General features: G+C 59.2%; 3 protein-coding genes across 3 annotated transcripts; all 3 read left to right on the top strand.

Moving 5' to 3' along the window:
- Positions 1-938: 938 nt before the first annotated feature.
- On the top strand, positions 939-4,683 carry TIMP1 (TIMP metallopeptidase inhibitor 1). Its single transcript, XM_077840710.1, has 5 exons — positions 939-1,216; positions 2,575-2,672; positions 2,940-3,057; positions 3,908-4,029; positions 4,444-4,683. Exons 1-5 carry the CDS (start codon positions 1,090-1,092, stop codon positions 4,681-4,683), a joined length of 705 nt encoding a protein of 234 aa, XP_077696836.1. The 5' UTR covers positions 939-1,089.
- A 1,328-nt stretch (positions 4,684-6,011) lies between these two features.
- On the top strand, positions 6,012-9,377 carry LOC144278848 (lysozyme C-like). Its single transcript, XM_077840203.1, has 4 exons — positions 6,012-6,150; positions 6,810-6,968; positions 8,599-8,677; positions 9,311-9,377. The coding sequence occupies exons 1-4, from the start codon at positions 6,012-6,014 to the stop codon at positions 9,375-9,377; spliced, it is 444 nt and encodes a 147-aa protein (XP_077696329.1).
- Positions 9,378-14,738: 5,361 nt separating this feature from the next.
- On the top strand, positions 14,739-16,716 carry LOC144279088 (lysozyme C, milk isozyme-like). Its single transcript, XM_077840529.1, has 4 exons — positions 14,739-14,877; positions 15,364-15,522; positions 16,203-16,281; positions 16,650-16,716. The coding sequence occupies exons 1-4, from the start codon at positions 14,739-14,741 to the stop codon at positions 16,714-16,716; spliced, it is 444 nt and encodes a 147-aa protein (XP_077696655.1).
- Positions 16,717-18,969: the final 2,253 nt, after the last annotated feature.

Raw genomic sequence — 18,969 nt, 5'->3', positions numbered from 1 at the left:
CTCCACCCAACTACCCATCCATCCCTGCCCCCATTCTCCCATCCATCCATCCATCCACCCACCCACCCATTCCTGTCCAGCCGCCCAACCATCCATGTCTGCTCACCCACCCATCCAGGTGTCCACCCGCCGTTAGACGCATCCATCCGTCTACCCATGCATCCCTGCAACCACACAATCATCCAGTGCTGCCCTCACACATCCCCCCATCCATCCCTGCTCACCCCCACACATCCCCCCCATCCATCTATCCATCCATCCCTGCCCACCCCCACACATCCCCCCCATCCATCCATTTATACATCCACTCTCTCATGACTCCATCCATCCCCCCAACCACCCTGTGCACCACTAGAGCACAGCGCCCCACTGAGTCCCCCAGCAGAGCCCCCCCCACTCCGCATGTCACAGTCCCTGCTCTACCCCATGCCGCCCCTCCACCCCTGGGTTTCCACCCCTCTCCTCCCTGACTCGCTGCGGGCGCTGAGTGACCGGACATTTCCCCCTCCGGCAGGGAGCAGGGGTGGGGACTGTCCCACGCACCGAGCAAGAGACATCAGATAATAATTACCCCCCCTCCCCCGCTGACATCCCCCCCCCCTTCCTCCTGTCCAGCCTGGCCGGTGTGGGGGGGAGGAGAAGGGTGTGGTGCTGCTTATATAGGAACCAGCGGGGCTGAGCCACACACTGAGCAAGTCGAGATTCTCAGCCCTTGCCTGCCCCATGGTCTCAGGTAAGAGAGAGGAGCCCCCCTGCTGCTCCCCTCCACTGGGCCCCCAAGACCCCCTGCTGGGCCCCCTGGCACCCCTTCCAGCCCCTCTGCTGTCTCCCTCCCAGCCCTGCCGGTGCCCCTCACTCGCGACCCGCAGCCCCCTGCTAGCCCGCCCCTGCGCTTTCCCCATCTCCAGGCCAGGCCAGAGCAGAAACTGCTGGAAAAGGCTGGGGTTGGTGTAGTGGGGAGCCCCCCATAGCGCCCCCTGTAGGGAGAGGACAGGCTGGGGTGATTCTGGGGGGCTGGGGGTGTCTCCATCTCTCGTGGGTCTAACCGGCTCCGCCCCCCCCCCAGACCCCCTCGATCCCAGCGTCACCATGAGCCCTGTCGCCTTGAGCCGGCTGCTGGCGGCAGCGATCCTGGTCCTGGCACTGGGGGACCCCACGGCCGCCTGCAGCTGCGCCCCCCAGCACCCCCAGATGGCGTTCTGTGAGGCCGACGTTGGTGAGTGACCTCTGACAGCACCCCCTGTCCCCCAGCACCCCTCTGAGCCCCCCATCCCCCAGTACTCCCTGCTGAGGCTGCCCCCCTTCCCCCAGTACCCCCTGTCCCTCAGCACCCCCAGACAGCGTTCTGCCAGGCTGACGTCGGTGAGTGACCCCTGACCCCACCCCCTGTTCCCAGCACCCCTCTGAGCCCCCTGTCCCCCAGTATCCCCTGCTGAGCCCCCCTTCCCCCTGTCCCTCAGCACCCCTCTGAACCCCTCTGCCCCCAGTACCCCCCTCTGAGCCCCCCATCCCCCAGTACCCCCTGCTGAGCCTGCCCCCCATCCGCCAGTACCCCCCGCTGAGCCCCCCCACCCTCTGTCCCTCAGCACCCCCAGACGCCGTTCTGCCAGGCCAACATCGGTGAGTGACCCTGACCCCACCCCTGCCCCCCAGCACCCCTCTGAGCCCCCATCCCCCAGTACCCCCTGCTGAGGCCCCCCGCCCCGTGTCCCTCAGCACCCCTCTGAGCTCCCATCCCCCAGTATCTCCCGCTGAGCCCTCCCTGCCCCCCCAGTACCCCCAGATGGCGTTCTGCCAGGCTGATGTCGGTGAGTGACCCCTGAACCCACCCCCTGTCCCACAGCAACCCTGAGCCCCCCATCCCTCAGTACCTCCCGCTGAGCCCCCCTGCCTTCCCAGCACCCACAGATGGCGTTTTGCCAGGCCGACGTCGGTGAGTGACCTCTGACCCCACCCCCTGACCCCCAGCATCCCTCTGACCCCCCCCGTCCCCCAGCATTCCCAGATGCCGTTCGCCAGGCGGATGTTGGTGAGTGACCCCTGACCCCACCCCCTGCCTCCCAGCACCTCTCTGAGCCCCCCCAACCCCCAGCACCCTGAGATGTTGTTCTGCCAGGCCAACACTGGTGAGTGACCCCCCCAATGCCCCACACCCCAGCACAGTTCCCCTGTAATTTTTGCAGCTCCCCCAAACACCCATAAATGCTTGGGCCCCTCCCCCAGAGCTATCAACCCCCCCCCCCCCGAGCTGAGACATCCCACCCCCCGCCGGCCAACCAGGGAGCGCTCCCCCTGTGCCCCAGCGTCAGTATAGCTATTACCCGCTGGAGAGGCCCCGAGCTGATTCTGGGGTCACTGCTCCAGCCCCGACGCCCCCTAAGAGTGTGTGTGTCTGTGTGTGTGGCGGGGGGGATCCTGCTCCCTCCAAGGCGTGGAAGAACCCGAGAGTCCAGAGTCCCAGACCCGGTTCCCCCGGTTGTCTGTGTCATAGCGGAGCTGACTCTGGTGGTTTTAGATGCTGTGAGCCTGGAGGGCCGCTCAGGGTGCCCTGACCCCCGTCTCTTTGCTGTGCAGTGATTCGGGGCAAGTTCATGGGGGTCACTCCACTGAACTCCAGCAGCAACACCCAGAAGTTCGAGTCCTGGATTCGCTACAAGATTAAAATCACCAAGGTACCTGCACCCCTTAAACACCCCCCTGCTCCCCACAGCCGGCCCCCACCAACCCCGCTCCGCTCCCCACGGCACCCCCTGCTGGTCCAGGCCAGGACTGGGGTAGCCAGGAGCTCCCCCCAGAGCCAGGCCCCCTGCCCCGCTCCCCACAGCGCCCCCTACTGGTCCCGGCCAGGACTGGGGTAGCCAGGAGCTCCCCCCACAGCCAGGCCCCCTGCCCCGCTCCCCAGAGTGCCCCCTGCTGCTCTGATGTGCGTCTCCCCGCAGACCTACAAGGGGCTCGAGTCCCAGGGGAACGGCATCTTCATAGACTCCCTGGAGCAGGAGACCTTCTGTGGGTACCAGCACCGGGCGCCTCTGAACGGGGAGGAGTACCTCATCATGGGTAAGGCACCCCCATCACCCCAACACTGGCCTGGGGCAGCTCCCGTCCCGGGGACTTCCCAATACCCCTCAGGGCCCCTTGATACCAGCCCCCTTCTGGGGTAATTCCCCCCCATGCTGAGAGATGCCCCCTGCCCCTGGTCACAGATCCACAGGTCTGGAGCTCACTGGAGCGAGCCACTTGACTTCCCCACATCCTGGGACCGACCCTCAGAATCTGCAGCCCCCCTGGGTCATGCTGGGAGCCCCTCCCCCCGCAGCGAGTCCCCCCTGGATTGGACCCATGGGGGTAGACACCCCCCCAAAGGCAGCAAAGTCCTCCTGACTTCCTTAATCTGGAGTGACTCTCAGCCAGCCGTGTGAATGCAGAGGTTTATCTGCCTGCCTTTCCTCCAAGCCCCCACCATCCCTCTCTTCTGCTGAGCGGCCCCCCATGCACCCTGGAGATGGCCCCCTCCCCTCAAACTGCTTTCCCCATTCAGGCCCCCCTTCCTGGCTACGGCCCCCCAAGACACTGTATTCCCCGCCCAGAGGTCCGGTGTGGGTGGATGGGGGGGGCTGTGCAGTGCTATAGGGGTGCTCTAGGTGTCCTTAGAGGGCTCCGTGGGTCCATGTGGGGCTCGGGGGGGTTCTGGGGGCTCTGGAGGGGCTGTTGGGTGGATGTGGGTCTGTGAGGCTCCGTGGGATTGGGTGACTGTGGATTTGGGGGGGGGGGGGCTCTGGGGGGCTACAGGGTCTGGGGGCTATAGGGGGCTTTGTGGGGGGCTATAGGGGGCTCTGTGGGTCAGTGGGGGGGCTGTTGGTCACTATGGGGCACTGTGCCAGCCACTCCCTCTGCCCTCTGCCCCCAGCCGAGCGGCAGGACAAGCACCTGATTATTTCATTGTGTTCCTTCGTGCGCCCCTGGGGGCGCATCCCCCCCAGCCAGCGCCACGGGATCAGCCAGGCCTACGGACGGGGCTGCGCCTGCCAGGTGAGTTCTTGTGGGATGGGGCCTGGGAGGCCTGGGTGGCAGGGGCTGGGAGTTGGGGGGCGAAGGGTCTGGGGGACTGGGGCTGGGAGATGGGGGCCTTGGAGGGCTGGGGGTGTCCCTAACCCCACCTCCTTCCCTCCCCCAGGTGATGCCATGTAACATCAGGCCTGGTGGGGGGAGATATGGGGCTTGGGGGGGCCGGGTCTATGCGGGATGGGTGCGTCCTAGGGGGCCCTCTGTGGGTCGGTGGGGAAATCTATGTGGGGTGGGCGTGTCTCTCCCTAACTCCACCCACCCTTCCCCCCCCATGACTGGCACACAAGTGGGGGGATAGGGTTCAGGGGGCAAGGTCTATGCGATAAGGGCGGGGTCTGTGGGTGGGCGTGGCTCTCTCTAACCCCGCCCCCTCCCCAGGTGGTGCCCTGTGAATTCAGGCCATGCGAGCTGTTGGGCGACGCCCAGTGCCTCTGGACCGATGGGCTGCTGGACCAGAGCTGGCAGGGGCCCCAGGCCCAGCGTCTGGCCTGCCTGCCCCGCCCCAGCCAAGGGGCGCCCCCCAGAGCTGACCCCTTCTGCGTCTGGGAGACTCTCAAGAGCAGACCCTCAAGAGCAGCGATCTGCCCCGGACTGTGCCCCCTCCGAAACACCCCCTGACCTCCACCCCAACCCCAGAACTGTCACCCCCTCTCCCTTTGACCCACCCCGAACTTTATTCCCCCACCCGAGCTCGGGCTCGGTTAAAATGGTGTTGCTGAGTTTGATTCTTAAATAAATAAATTGCTGGAACCCAGATCCGTGCTGTCGTCTGCCGGCCCAGGGCTGGGGAGCGTGAGAACCCCTTGCACTGAGCCTCAGGCCCAGCTCCCCCTGGCACATACCCCAGAGCACCCCCATGCTCCAATTCCTGGCTGCTCCCCTGCGCCCCAATCCACTGCATCCCCAGGAGTGGAGTTCTGTATGTACAGCTCCTGAGATGCAGCCACCTCTGGGGCAGGGCAGCTGGCAAACAGACACACATAACGTTACATGGGGACAGCTTGCCCGGCGCCTACATGCAGCCACCTCTGTGGCGGGGTGGCCCTTTGTGGGTGGGTGGGGAAATATATGTGGGGTGGGCGTGTCTCTCCCTAACCCCACCCACTCTTTGCCCCCATGCCCGGATTAGGATTGGGAGTGGATTGGGGCCAGGACTAGGAGTCCTGGCTCCTAGTCCCCACTCCCCTCCCAGAGCTAGGGAGAGAACCCAGGAGTCCTGGCTCCCAGCCCCCCCTGCTCTAACCCACTAGACCCCACTCCTTTGCCAGAGCTGCGGAGAGAACCCAGGAGTCCTGGCTGTGTGCAGATGAGGGGTTGGATCTACCGGCTCCAGGCCGGGGCCCGGTGTGATGTCACAGTGGGTCTCCATGGGGTGGTTCTAGAACCTGGGGCAGCTGGGAGACATCAGGGCAAGGGGCGGGTGTGCGGCTTGGGGGTCACTGGGGTGCCGGGGTGCTGCAGGGCCTGGTAAGCGCCCCACAGAGCCGCTGCCCCTAGGGGACCTGTTCAGCATCGCCTTCCCACCAGGGAAACAGAGGCATGGAAAGGCTTGGGGACAAGTACCTTAGAGTGGGGGGGGGCTGGGAGCCAGGACTCCTGGGTTCTATTCTGGGGGCATCTAGTGGTTAGAGTGGGGGAGGGGGACGGGTGGTAGGAGCCAGGGCTCCTGGGTTTTCTGGGAGGAGAGTGGGGTCTCGTGGGTTAGAGCAGGGGGGGCTGGGAGCCAGGACTCCTGGGTTTTCTCCCTGGCTCTGGGAGGGGAGCAGGGTCTAGTAATTAGAGCAGGGGGGGCTGGGAGCCAGGACTCCTGGGTTCTTTGCCAGCTGTATGCGGGAGGCCAGGGTCATGCTCCTCCCCTTTGTCCTGCCTCCGTTCCCTCGCCTTTCTCTCCCCCCGCAGGTGGCACGGAGGGTGTGGGGCCCCGAACCCGGCGTCCTCGCCCCGGCATGAGGGCTCTGGCCCTGCTTCCCGTCCTGGCCTGCCTGAGCGCCGGGGCCCGGGGCGAGGTGTTCAGTCGCTGTGAGCTGGCCCGGCTGCTGCAGAGAGGGGGGCTGGATGGGTTCATGGGGTACCGCCTGGACAACTGTGAGTGCCCATCCCCCGTGCTCCTCCCCCCTCGTCCTGCCTCCGGCTCTTGCCCTAGAAGGCTTCCAACAATTTGTCCCCCCAACTATGCTGAATGGGGTCTAGTGGTTAGAACAGGGGGGCTGGGAGCCAGGACTCCTGGGTTCTCTCCCTGGCTCTGGGAGGGGAGAGGGGTCTCGTGGTTAGAGCTGGGGGGGCTGGGAACCGGGATTCAGTTTGTCAGTATCTGTCTCACCAGTGCCAGCTACAGAGGCAAAACCATCTCCTGACTCCCAGGCTTCTCCCTTCTGTCTGCCCGTCCCAGGATTTCATGAGCCCTGTTTTCCCCGCCATGGCCCGGGTCACTCAGGTTGAGTTCCTTGTCCACGGGGGACCCCCTAGATCCTTTCCAGGGTCCCTGCTTTGCACGATTCAGTCCCCAGTTAGGCTGGCCTTCCTCCTTCCTCGGTGTACGGCCTGGCTCAGGTCTGTATGGGTTGAACGGGCCCAACTGACCAAGCCGGCCCGGCGTCTCTTCTCTCTGCCTCCAGCCACGCTCTGGGCTCTCAGCTGCTCGGGGTCCCCCTTGCCAGCTGGGAGGGATGGAGACCCCCTTTCTCTTTGCCCTGGAGGCCAAGGGGCTGCCTGAAATGTCTCCCCCCTGCACACCTGCCCCCCAGGGCTCTGCCTGGCTTTCTACGCCAGCCGCTTCAACACGGGGACCGTGATGGAGAACTCGGACGGCAGCTCCGACTACGGGATCTTCCAGATCAACAGCCGCCGGTGGTGCAGTGACCAGCGCAGCCGCACGCTGGACCTGTGCCAGACACGATGCCGCGGTACGGCCCCCCTACCCCCAGGGGAGAGGGGGGCAGGGACCCCAGGGCCACCTCGCTGGGTGAGGTAGGGACTGGGAGAGTCTGGAATAGCTAGATGGAGTGGGGGGGATGGGGATAGATAGATAGATAGAGGGGGTGCATGGGGATAGATAGATAGAGGGGGTGTATGGTGTCACGGAGTCCCTGGGCGATGCTCTGGAACTGCTCCCCATGAAGCCAGTCAGGACGCTGGGGCAGTCGCCTTCCTGTGAGCATCCTGTCTTCAGGACACACAGCTCACGCAGCTTCCACCTTCCTGGGTCTGACCTCGGAGCATTCAGCATCCTCTGCCCCTCCGTGCGCTTCCCACAGCGAGTCCGGGGCTCCTGGGGAAGCCAGAGGGTCCTGCCCCCCGACTCCGCAGACAGACGTGACTCTCAGCCAGCCAGTAAAACAGAGGGTTTATTAGACGACAGGGACATGGTCTAACACAGAGCTTGTAGGTGCAGAAAACCGGACCCCTCAGCTGGGTCCATTTTGTGGGGCAGTGAGCCAGACAACCATGTCTGCCCTTCACTCCATGTCTCCAGCGAGTCCCAAACTGAAACTCCCTCCAGCGCCCCCTCCTCTGGGCTTTGTCCCTTTCCCGGGCCAGGAGGTCACCTGATTCCGTTGTTCTCCAACCCTTTAGCTCTCACCTTGCAGGGGGGAAGGGCCCAGGCCATCAGTAGCCAGGAAACAGGGTGTCGGCCATTCTCTGTGTCCAGACCCCTGCACACACCTGCCCTCTAGGGCTCTGCAATGATCATACACCCTTACCCCACCACCGAGATACTTAAGAACTGCCTAGGGGAAACTGAGGCACCCCCACACTATTCAGAGGAAACATTAAGAACAGTCCCACTTCTTCACATATGGGGATAGATAGAGGGGGTGGATGGGGATGGGTAGATAGGTGGGGGGGATGGGGATGGATAGATACATGGGGGGATGGGGATGGATAGATATATAGATAGAGGGGGGGATGGGGATGGATAGATAGTGGGGGTGGATGGGGATAGATAGATAGATGGGTGGATGGGGATAGATGGATTGATAGATGGGGGGATGGGGATAGATAGATGGGGGGGATGGGGATGGATAGAGAGAGGGGGTGTACGGGGATGGGGATAGATGGATAGATAGAGGGGCGGATGGATAGATGGATGGGGTGGATGGGGATGGGTAGATAGATGGGGGGATGAGGATGGATAGATAGAGGGGGTGGATGGGGATAAATAGATAGAGGGGGTGGATGCGGATAGATGGTGGGGGATGGGGATGGATAGATAGATAGATGGGGGGGGGGAGATGGGGATGGATAGATAGATAGATGGGGGCGGGGGGAGATGGGGATGGATAGGTAGGACTCAGCTTTCCCCAGCCATGTGGCCTTTCCTAGCATGACAGACAAACCAGAGTTCAATAACCCAGCTGCTCCACTCCAGAGGTGGCTGCATTTCAGCGCCGGGTGAAGCAGCCCCGTGCAGTGTAGATTTGTCTGGTCCAAGATAGCTGGCCCGGGGGCCTGCACGGGGGGCCTGCCCAGCAGGGGAATCAGGGTCCACACATCCTGACCCCCTTCACACCACATCTCATTCTTTCCCCACAGATTTACTGACTGCGGACCTAGCGGATGACATCAACTGTGTCAAGAAAGTCGTGATGGACTGGCAGGGGATGGGGGCCTGGTATGGGAAAAATTATCTCTCTATCCCCATCCACCCTATCTATCTATCTATCTATCTATCTATCTATCCATCCCCACCCACCCTCTCTATCTATCTATCTATCCCCACCCACCCCCTCTATCTATCTATCTATCTATCTATCTATCCCCACCCACCCCCTCTATCTATCTATCTATCTATCTATCTATCCCCACCCACCCCCTCTATCTATTTATCTATCTATCTATCCCCACCCACCCCCTCTATCTATCTATCTATCTATCTATCTATCTATCTATCTCCACTCTTAGCTCTGTCTTTTTGCAACCCTGAGAATCACTGCACAATACAACAAATGGACGGATTACGTAGCACCAGAGAACACAGCAAGTGCAGTGTGATCCATGGTGTTATATAATGTAACACCACACAGGATAATGTAGAACTGACGCTCATTGCGGGATGAGCCATCCCTGTTATGTGCAGCTGTTCTGCAGCCACTCTCCCCCAGAGGCGGCTGCATCGCAGCGTAGGGCGAGCTGTCCTCAGGTGGCGTTATGTGCGGCTGGTCCCCTGCTGCCCTGCCCCAGAGGTGGCTGCATCTCAGTGTCTTCTTTGCTTCTGTCCCCTGACCTTTCTTCTCTGCCCTGTCAGGATGCCGTGGCGCGACCATTGCAAGGGCCGGGACCTGAGTCACTGGGTGGCTTCCTGCAACCTGTGATCTGGCCAGAGGACCTCGGCGCCCATCTCCAAGGACCTAGCTGGCTTCTGCGTCCGGCTCCGACAGCGGGGCTGGGCGAGGGACCCCCCACGCACAAAGGAGAGTTAGACACCGGGGACGGGGAAGGGGAAGGGGAAGGTCAATAAACCTGTCCCTTCGAGCGCCGAGTTCGCTGTGCTTGTGGGGTCGGGGCAGGGGGCCGGCATGGGGTGACGGGGTATCCGGAACGGCAGGGGGCACTGTCACTGCAGCCAGAGGGACCCCGAGGGAGTTCCAGATGCTGGGGTAAGGGAAAGAGGATGGGGAGAGGGGTCTGATCAGCGAGGGAAGTGTCCCGATGGCGAAAGCAGCCCCAAAGTGTATACCATGTTCTCCCTCTGTGTGCCCCTGCTGCCCCCTGCTGGAGGGGACTGTCCCTGCGGGGTGTGTGTGTGTGTATATGTGTCCGTGCTGCCCCCTGCTGGAGGGGACAGACCCTGCAGTGTGTGTGTGTGTGTGTGTGTGTGTCCATCCCCTGCTGCCCCCTGCTGGAGGGGAGGAGCCCTGCTCTCTGTGTGTTCATGGCTTCTCTGAGTTCAAGGCCAGAGGAGCCCCGCTCACCCAATCTGAGTTCTGGATCTCACCGGCCACCCCCTGGCGCCAGCGCCCCAATCCCCATGGCCGAATGAGACCCACGTATCAGAGCCCACGGGAGACGAGACTGCGCTGTGCAGAGAGGTGGAACCGGGGTGCACCAACGCCCGAGGCCCCCCAGTGGCTGGGCAGAGATTAAGGGAGAGACACCCAGATAATCCCGGTGAATGACCCACATCCCACACTGCAGAGGGAGGGGAACCCCTTCCCCCTGCCAGGTCCCTGCCAAATTGACCAGGGGAAAAATTCCTTCCTGACCCCTGTCAGTGGCTGGTGGGAGCCCTGAAGCATGAACATTAGGGACATATGATGAAACCCAGAAGGGAGCCCTGGGGCAGCTGAGCCCTGTCCCTGCTCTCACAAGCAATGTCGGCCTGTGACTGCCCTCATCCGCTTGCTTTTCAAAGTAGTTAAATTGTTTGCTCCCAACCCCCCACTCCTAGTGGGGGGCTGGTCCTGAGCCTCACCCTGCTGATGAGTAGAAACCGTTTTCTAATTTCCAGCCTGAATTTGTTCGTGGCATGTTTCTGCCCATTTGTTTACATCACCCCTTAGCTTCCGTCACTCTTCTCCAGCCCCAGGGCTTAGCCCCCCCCCCCCCATGTAGCTATCGGGAGTAATCAGAGCCCCCTAGAGCCTTCTTTTTGCTCCCCTAAACAAGGCAGCCTCCCCCAGTTTCCTCCATCCCCCTGGTCAGCCCAGCTGCCCGGTCTCCGCACCTGGGCCGGTTTGGGTTCCTCTTGCCGATTTCCTTCCGTGACGTCCTGAGACATGAGCTGGAGACATGTGGGCTCAGCAGAACTACCATTAAGTGGCTCTATAAATGGTTAAACAACCGCAAACGAAGAATCATTATTAATGGAAGGAGGAGGGATTGGAGGGCGGTCTTGAGTGGGAACCTCCCTCCAGGAATGGCCAGACTGGGTCAGAGCAAAGGTCCATCTAGCCCAGTGTCCTGTCTTCCGACAGTGGCCAGTGATTGAACAGAACAGGGAATCATCCAGTGATCCATCCCCAGGGCCCATTCCCAGCTTCTGGCAAACAGAGGCTCGGGACCCCATCCCTGCCCATCCTGGCTAGTAGCCATTGATGGACCCATGAGTTTAGCTAGTTCTTTTTTGAACCCTGTTATAGTCTTGGCCTTCACACCATCCCCTGACAAGGAGTTCCACAGGTTGACGGTGCGTTGCATGAAGAAATACTTCCTTTTTTTTGTATTAAACCTGCTGCCTGTTAATTTCATTGGGTGACCCCTAGTTCTTGTGTTTTGAGAAGGAGTAAATAACACTCCCTGATTTGCTTTCTCCACACCAGTCATGATTTTACAGACCTCAATTGTATCCCGCCTTAGTCGTTTCTTTTCCAAGCTGAAAAGTCCCAGTTTCGTTAATCTCTCCTCATACGGAAGCCGTTCCAGACCCCTCATCATTTTTGTTGCCCTTTTCTGAACCTTTTCTGGTTCCAATCTATCTTTTTTTGAGATGGGGTGACCACATCTGTACGCAGTGTTACAGATGTGGGTGGGCCATGGATTTATATAGAGGCAATAGGATATTTTCGGTTTTATTCTCTATCCCTTTCCTAATGACTCACCATTCTGTGCGATTTTTTGACTGCCGCTGTTTTCAGAGAACTCTCCACCATGACTCCAAGGTCTTTTTCTTGAGTGGCAGAAGCTAATTTAGAGCCCATCATTCTCTATCTCCCCACAGGGATGTGTTCTGGGCCTGGTGTCATTTAACAGCCGTAGGGATAGAGAGCAGACTGATCCAATCTGCAGATGACACAAAGCGAGGTGGGGTTTGCAAACCCTTGGGAGGACAGAATTAAAAGTCAAAGGGATCTTGATAAATTGTAGGACTGGGCTGTAGCCAGCAACATGAAATTCAACAAGGTGCCCCACTTAGGGGACTAATTTAATAACGGGCTCTTCAATCTGGCAGACAAAGGTCTAAGTGACAACAGGACAAGTGCAGAGTCCTGCACTTAGGACGGAAGAATCCCAGGCACCACTACAGACTAGGGACCGAATGGCTAGGCAGCAGTTCTGCGGAAAAGGACCTAGGGGTGACAGTGGACGAGAAGCTGGATATGAGTCAACAGTGTGCCCTTGTTGCCAAGAAGGCCAATGGCATTTTGGGCTGTATAAGTAGGGGCATTGCCAGCAGATCGAGGGACGTGATCGTTCCCCTCTATTCGACATTGGTGAGGCCTCATCTGGAGTCCTGTGTCCAGTTTTGGGCCCCCCCACTACAGAAGGATGTGGACAAATTAGAAAAAGTCCAGCGGAGGGCAACAAAAATGATCAGGGAGGCTGGGGCACATGACTTACGAGGAGAGGCTGAGGGAACTGGGGTTATTTAGTCTGCAGAAGAGAAGAGTGCGGGGGGATTTGATCACAGCCTTCAGCTCCCTGAAGGGGGGCTCCAAAGAGGATGGAGCTCGGCTGTTCTCAGTGGTGGCAGATGACAGAACGAGGAGCAATGGTCTTAAGTTGTGGTGGGGGAGGTCTAGACTGGATATTAGGAAACACTATTTCACTAGGAGGGTGGTGAAGCCCTGGAATGGGCTCCCTAGGGAGGTGGGGGAATCTCCATCCTTAGAGGTTTTTAAGGCCCGACTCGACAATGCCCTGGCTGGGATGATTTAGCTGGGGTTGGTCCTGCTCTGAGCAGGGGGTTGGACTACATCAGGGGTAGGCAACCTATGGCACGCGAGCCAAAGGCAGCACGCGAGCCGATTTTCAGGGCACTCACACTGCCCGGGTCCCGGCCACTGGTCCCGGGGGCTCTGCTGCTGGCCTGGGGTACTGGCCGCCGGCCCCCTGCCAGCCGGGGTACCATCCGCCGGCCCTGCTCAGCCTGCTGCTGGCTCTGGGTCCTGGTCACTGGTCTGGGGGGCTCTGCTGCCAGACTGGGGTCCTGGCCGCCTGCCCAGGGCTCTGCAGCCGCCCCCAGCTGTGGCCCACTGGCCCCAGCCTGGGGCAGTGCAGGGTGCAGACAGGGGCAAGAGGGGGCGCAGCTCAGCACCCCTACTTTAAAAATTGTTCCAGCGCTACTGTGCTGGGATATTTTTAGGTCCTGATTCGCTGCTTACGTCACTCTCACGCCTCGTGGACCCGCGCACTGCCTTGGACGTTGAGACTGGAATGTACGTGCAAGAACTGGAATCAGGATTTTCTGACAGATCTCAAGATTTCCAGCGATTTGGCCCAAGGCTTTCTTTTCTAATTCAACCTGAAAAGTTCAACGAAAGGGACTTGGATTTGTCAGTATTTCAGTGGATGGGGGTTGAAGATTTCGAAATGCAGCTCATTCAGTTAAAAAGCTCAGAATTGTGGGCATCAAAGTTTGGAGATCTGCAGAGCGCACTTGAAGCTACCGAGAGAGATCACGGGGCCTCTGGTCTGACCTGCTGGACATCCCTGCCTGTGAAATTTAACAGTTTGAAGAAAATTGCGTTTGCAATGCTTTCAGCATTTGGATCCACATACCTGTGTGAACAGGTATTTTCACACATGAAATCTGTCCTCTGTCCCTCTCGGAGCCAGTTAACAACTGATCACTCAGAAGCCTGTGTGCAGCTTAAAGTATCCAAATACCTGCCAGACAGTGGAAAACTCGGCAAGGAAAAGCAAGGGCAAGGATCACACTAAACTGATAAGATCTGCATTTTAATTTAATTTTAAATGAAGCTTCTTAAACATTTTAAAAACCTTATTTACTTGACATACAACAATAGTTTAGTTCTGTATTATAGACTTATAGAAAGAGACCTTCTAAAAACGTTAAAATGTATCCCCAGCATGCGAAACCTTAAATTGGAGTGAATAAATGAAGACTCGACACACCACTTCTGAAAGGTTGCCGACCCCTGGACCAGATACCTCGCGAGGTCCCTTCCAACCCTGATCTTCTGTGATTCTAAGTTGAAGCTAGTCATATTCAGCCTGGAAAGAAGGTGTCGTTTTTCTAACAGAGCAATTACCCATCGGGACACTTTCCCAAAGAGTGTGTGGAGTCTCCCTCCCTGGCCGTTTTGAAATCAAGCTGGGCCGTGTTTCTGCTCCGGGAGTTATTGTGGGGAAGGTCTCTGGCCGGGCAGACAGGAGGTCGGACTCAAATCACAAAGGCCCTGGAATCGGTCGATCTACCAGCAGAGGGCGAATGGCTCTTGGGAGCGACCTACCACCCCACCCCTTAGGGTCGGGCATAGATCGGAGCCAGGGGATCCCCGTGAAACCCCCAGCGCCCCCTGGGCCCGCTGCCCGTCGGCACCGAGAGATCCTTGGGTCGCACTCCGGCCTGGCTCCAGCTGAAGTCACCCCTGATTGCAGTGGGGGTAGGGTGGGAATCTGACCTCCCCCCCGCCCCCCCTGGTCAATCCGGAGTCACTCCCTCTCATGGAACCCCAAGGGGTGGTTCTAGAACATGGGGCCTTCATGACACCACAGGGCGTTCTAGAAGGGAGGCCACGACCCCCGGCCACGGAGAGCAGGGGGGGCCCCATACAGCTCCCAGCCACTGCCCAGCACCCTCCTGGCCATCTCCATTCGCCCCCCAGCCACTGCCCAGCACCCCTCTGGCCATCCCCATACACCCCCCTTCTCTCTCTCCATCTTTCTCTTTCCAGCGCCGCCCCGACGGTGCCGTTGGCCTGTTCCCGGAGCGCCCCCTCAGCTCCCCTCGGTCCGCAGTCCGACTGCCCCCCGACCCCAGCCCTGCGGGGATGGGGGTCCTGGGGCTGGTGACCCTGCTGGCTTGCCTGAGCACGGGGGGCTGGGGGAAGATCTTCACCCGCTGCGAGCTGGCGCAAGAGCTGCAGGAGAACGGGATGGACGGATACGAGGGCTACAGCTTGGCCAACTGTGAGTGAGCCTTCCGCTGTGTCCCACGGGCTCTTCTATGGGGCTGCGGGTCCCTCCGCATCACCCCCATCATGGGACCTCCCTATGGGGCTGTGGGCCCCTCCTGCACCATTTCCCGTGGGACCTCCCTACGGGGCTGTGGGCCCCTCCTGCACCATTTCCCGTGGGACCTCCCTATGGGGCTGTGGGCCCCTCCCACTTCACCCCCCTCATGGGACCTCCCTATGGGGCTGTGGGCCCCTCCTGCACCATTTCCCATGGGACTTCCCTATGGGGCTGTGGGCCCCTCCCGCATCACCCCCCCCATGGGACCTCCCTGTGGGGCTCTGGGCCCCCTCCCACACCACTCCCTGTCTCTCTGGGGCTGTGTCCCCCCCACACTGCTCCCCATCTCTAAGGGGCTGCGCCCCCACACCGCTCCCCGTCTCGCTGGGGCTGTGTGCCCCCCCCCACCGCTCCCCGTCTCTCTGGGGCTGTGCCCCCCAGGGGTCTGCCTGGCGTTCTACGAGAGCGGCTTCGACACGGCGGCCGTGGGGGCCAATGCGGACGGCAGCACCGACTACGGCATCTTCCAGATCAACAGCGGCTGGTGGTGCCAGGACGCCCAGAGCCCGTCGGAGAACCTGTGCCACGTGCACTGCCAGGGTGAGGCCGCCAGGGGGCGCCAGGCTGCAGGGGGTGGGAGGTTGGGGGGGGCCCGTGCTGCAGGGAGTGGGAGGTTGGGGGGGGGCCCGTGCTGCAGGGGGCAGGCTGGGGGTCAGTGGGGGGCTCAGCAGTGGGGCGCTGGGCTGCAGGGGGTGAGAGGTTGGGGGGGGCCGTGCTGCAGGGGGCAGGCTGGGGGTCAGTGGGGGGCTCAGCAGGGGGCCCGTGCTGCAGGGGTCGGGCAGGAGGTCGGTGGGGGGCTCAGCAGTGGGGCGCTGGGCTGCAGGGGGCGGGCAGGAAGCTCAGTGTGGGGGGCACCATGCTTTGGGGTCGGTGGGGGGCACAGCCGGGGGGGGGGGCGCCGTGCTCTGGGACATTCCTGTGCGACGCCCAATCAGGCTTCTAACCACTCCTGCCTCCTGGAGCCCCCCCAGGGTCTGGGGTATGTTCCCGGCCTGCTGAGCCGCGCCGGGGGGCCGCGTTACGGGCTGCGGTGGGAACAGGCATCCTTCCCTTCAGCGGGCACCGGGGGGGCAGCGGGGATTTGGGGGGGAGGGGGGTGGATTTGGCTGAGGTGTGGTTGGAGCAGATCTGACCCCCTCCCCTTTCATCCCAGCCCCCCCAACTCTGCAGCCTCCCCGAGGGGGCCCATCCCTGCCTTACCCTCCCACCTTTGCTCCTAGATTTACTGAACGCCGACATCAAGGACGACATCAACTGTGCGAAGAGAGTGGTGCAGGATCCTCAGGGCATGGAGGCTTGGTAAGGGGGCTCCCTGGGGGTGGGATATTCTCAACAGAGGAGCTCTGCATCTGGGCACCGGGCAAGACCTCCCCATGAGGCGTTGTGTGTGGGTGTTCGCCAGATGCCCCGCCCCAGAGGTGACTGCATCTTAGTACTGGGCGAGACAGCCCAATGTGGTGTTATATGCGGCTGTTCTCTGACTGCCCCATCCCAGAGGTGGCTGCATCTCAGCACCGGGCAAGCCATCCCCATGTGTGGCCGTTCTCCATCTGTCCCACCCCAGAAGTGACTGCAGCTCAGCGCCGGGTGAGCCCTCCCCATGGGTTATCTATCAGCGCTACTGTGCTGGTGAACCGCCATCTCGTCTGTCACTTCCCCTCCCTCAGGGACGACTGGAAGAACCACTGTGAAAAGCAGGACCTGACCGAGTGGATTGAGAGTTGTAATCTGTGAGGCCTGAGCGTGTCTCCCCCTTGGGGGGGGGCGGCGGTGTCTGTCCACACTGTGTCTGTCTGTTTGTTCACACGAATGCTCCCTGCACTGAGCAATCTCGAAGGAATTTATAAACCCCGTTGGATGAAATCTCCTTGCTGTGTTTCTCTGGTCAGATGCCCGCGCAGGCTGGCAGGGCCCCCAAGAACCCGGTCTGAGACCCTGTGAAGTGAAACCAGTGAAGTGAAGTGAATGAAAACCCTCCAGTGAAAACAGATCAGGCCCCTGGGCCCACCCCAGCCCGGTATCCAGTGCCAGAACCAGCAAAGGAAGCTGGAACCCCTTCCCCACCCGTTGCCCACACCCCTTCCATTCCCATTTTATCATGAGATTACTGGTTCTGTGGATGAAGGGAAAGCAGTGGATGTATTGTTTCTTGACTTTAGCAAAGCTTTTGACACGGTCTCCCACAGTATTCTTGTCAGCAAGTTAAGGAAGTATGGGCTGGATGAATGCACTATAGGGTGGGTAGAAAGTTGGCTAGATTGTCGGGCTCAACGGGTAGTGATCAATGGCTCCATGTCTAGTTGGCAGCCGGTGTCAAGTGGAGTGCCCCAGGGGTCGGTCCTGGGGCCGGTTTTGTTCAATATCTTCATAAATGATCTGGAGGATGGTGTGGATTGCACTCTCAGCAAATTTGTGGATGATACTAAACTGGGAGGAGTGGTGGATACGCTGGAGGGCAGGTGTCAAGGTTCCTCCCCCACTCTGAACTCTAGGGTACAGATGTGGGGACCTGCATGAAAAACCTCCTAAGCTTATCTTTACCAGCTTAGGTCAAAAACTTCCCCAAGGTACAAAATATTCCCCCCCGTCGTCCTTGGACTGGCCACTACCACCACCAAACTAATACTGGTTACTGGGGAAGAGCTGTTTGGACGCGTCTTTCCCCCCAAAATACTTCCCAAAACCCTGCACCCCACTTCCTGGACAAGGTTTGGTAAAAAGCCTCACCAATTTGCCTAGGTGACTACAGACCCAGACCCTTGGATCTTAAGACAATGAACAATCCTCCCAACACTTGCACCCCCCCTTTCCTGGGAAATGTTGGATAAAAAGCCTCACCAATTTGCATAGGTGACCACAGACCCAAACCCTTGGATCTGAGAACAATGAAAAAGCATTCAGTTTTTTACAAGAAGATTTTTAATAGAAAATAGAAGTAAATAGAAATAAAGAAATCCCCCCTGTAAAATCAGGATGGTAGATATCTTACAGGGTAATTAGATTCAAAAACATAGAGAACCCCTCTAGGCAAAACCTTAAGTTACAAAAAAGATACACAGACAGAAATAGTTATTCTATTCAGCACAATTCTTTTCTCAGCCATTTAAAGAAATCATAATCTAACACATACCTAGCTAGATTACTTACTAAAAGTTCTAAAAAGAAAAGGAGTACTTGTGGCACCTTAGAGACTAACTAATTTATTTGAGCATGAGCTTTCGTGAGCTACAGCTCACTTCTGATGAAGTGAGCTGTAGCTCACGAAAGCTCATGCTCAAATAAATTGGTTAGTCTCTAAGGTGCCACAAGTACTCCTTTTCTTTTTGCGAATACAGACTAACACGGCTGTTACTCTGAAACCTAAAAGTTCTAAGACTCCATTCCTGGTCTATCCCTGGCAAAGACCAGCATACAGACAGACACAGACCCTTTGTTTCTCTCCCTCCTCCCAGCTTTTGAAAGTATCTTGTCTCCTCATTGGTCATTTTGGTCAGGTGCCAGCGAGGTTACCTTTAGCTTCTTAACCCTTTACAGGTGAGAGGAGCTTTCCCCTGGCCAGGAGGGATTTCAAAGGGGTTTACCCTTCCCTTTATATTTATGACAGCAGGGATAGGACACAGAGGGACCTAGACAAATTGGAGGATTGGGCCAAAAGAAATCTGATGAGGTTCAATAAGGATAAGTGCAGGGTCCTGCACTTAGGACGGAAGAATCCAATGCACCGCTACAGACTAGGGACCGAATGGCTAGGCAGCAGTTCTGCGGAAAAGGACCTAGGGGTGACAGTGGACGAGAAGCTGGATATGAGTCAGCAGTGTGCCCTTGTTGCCAAGAAGGCCAATGGCATTTTGGGATGTATAAGTAGGGGCATAGCGAGCAGATCGAGGGACGTGATCGTCCCCCTCTATTCGACATTGGTGAGGCCTCGTCTGGAGTTCTGTGTCCAGTTTTGGGCCCCACACTACAAGAAGGATGTGGATAAATTGG

This window comes from Eretmochelys imbricata, chromosome 23 (genome assembly GCF_965152235.1).
Source record: "Eretmochelys imbricata isolate rEreImb1 chromosome 23, rEreImb1.hap1, whole genome shotgun sequence".
Lineage (NCBI taxonomy): Eukaryota > Metazoa > Chordata > Testudines > Cheloniidae > Eretmochelys > Eretmochelys imbricata.
This window is presented reverse-complemented; position numbering and strand designations above follow the sequence as displayed.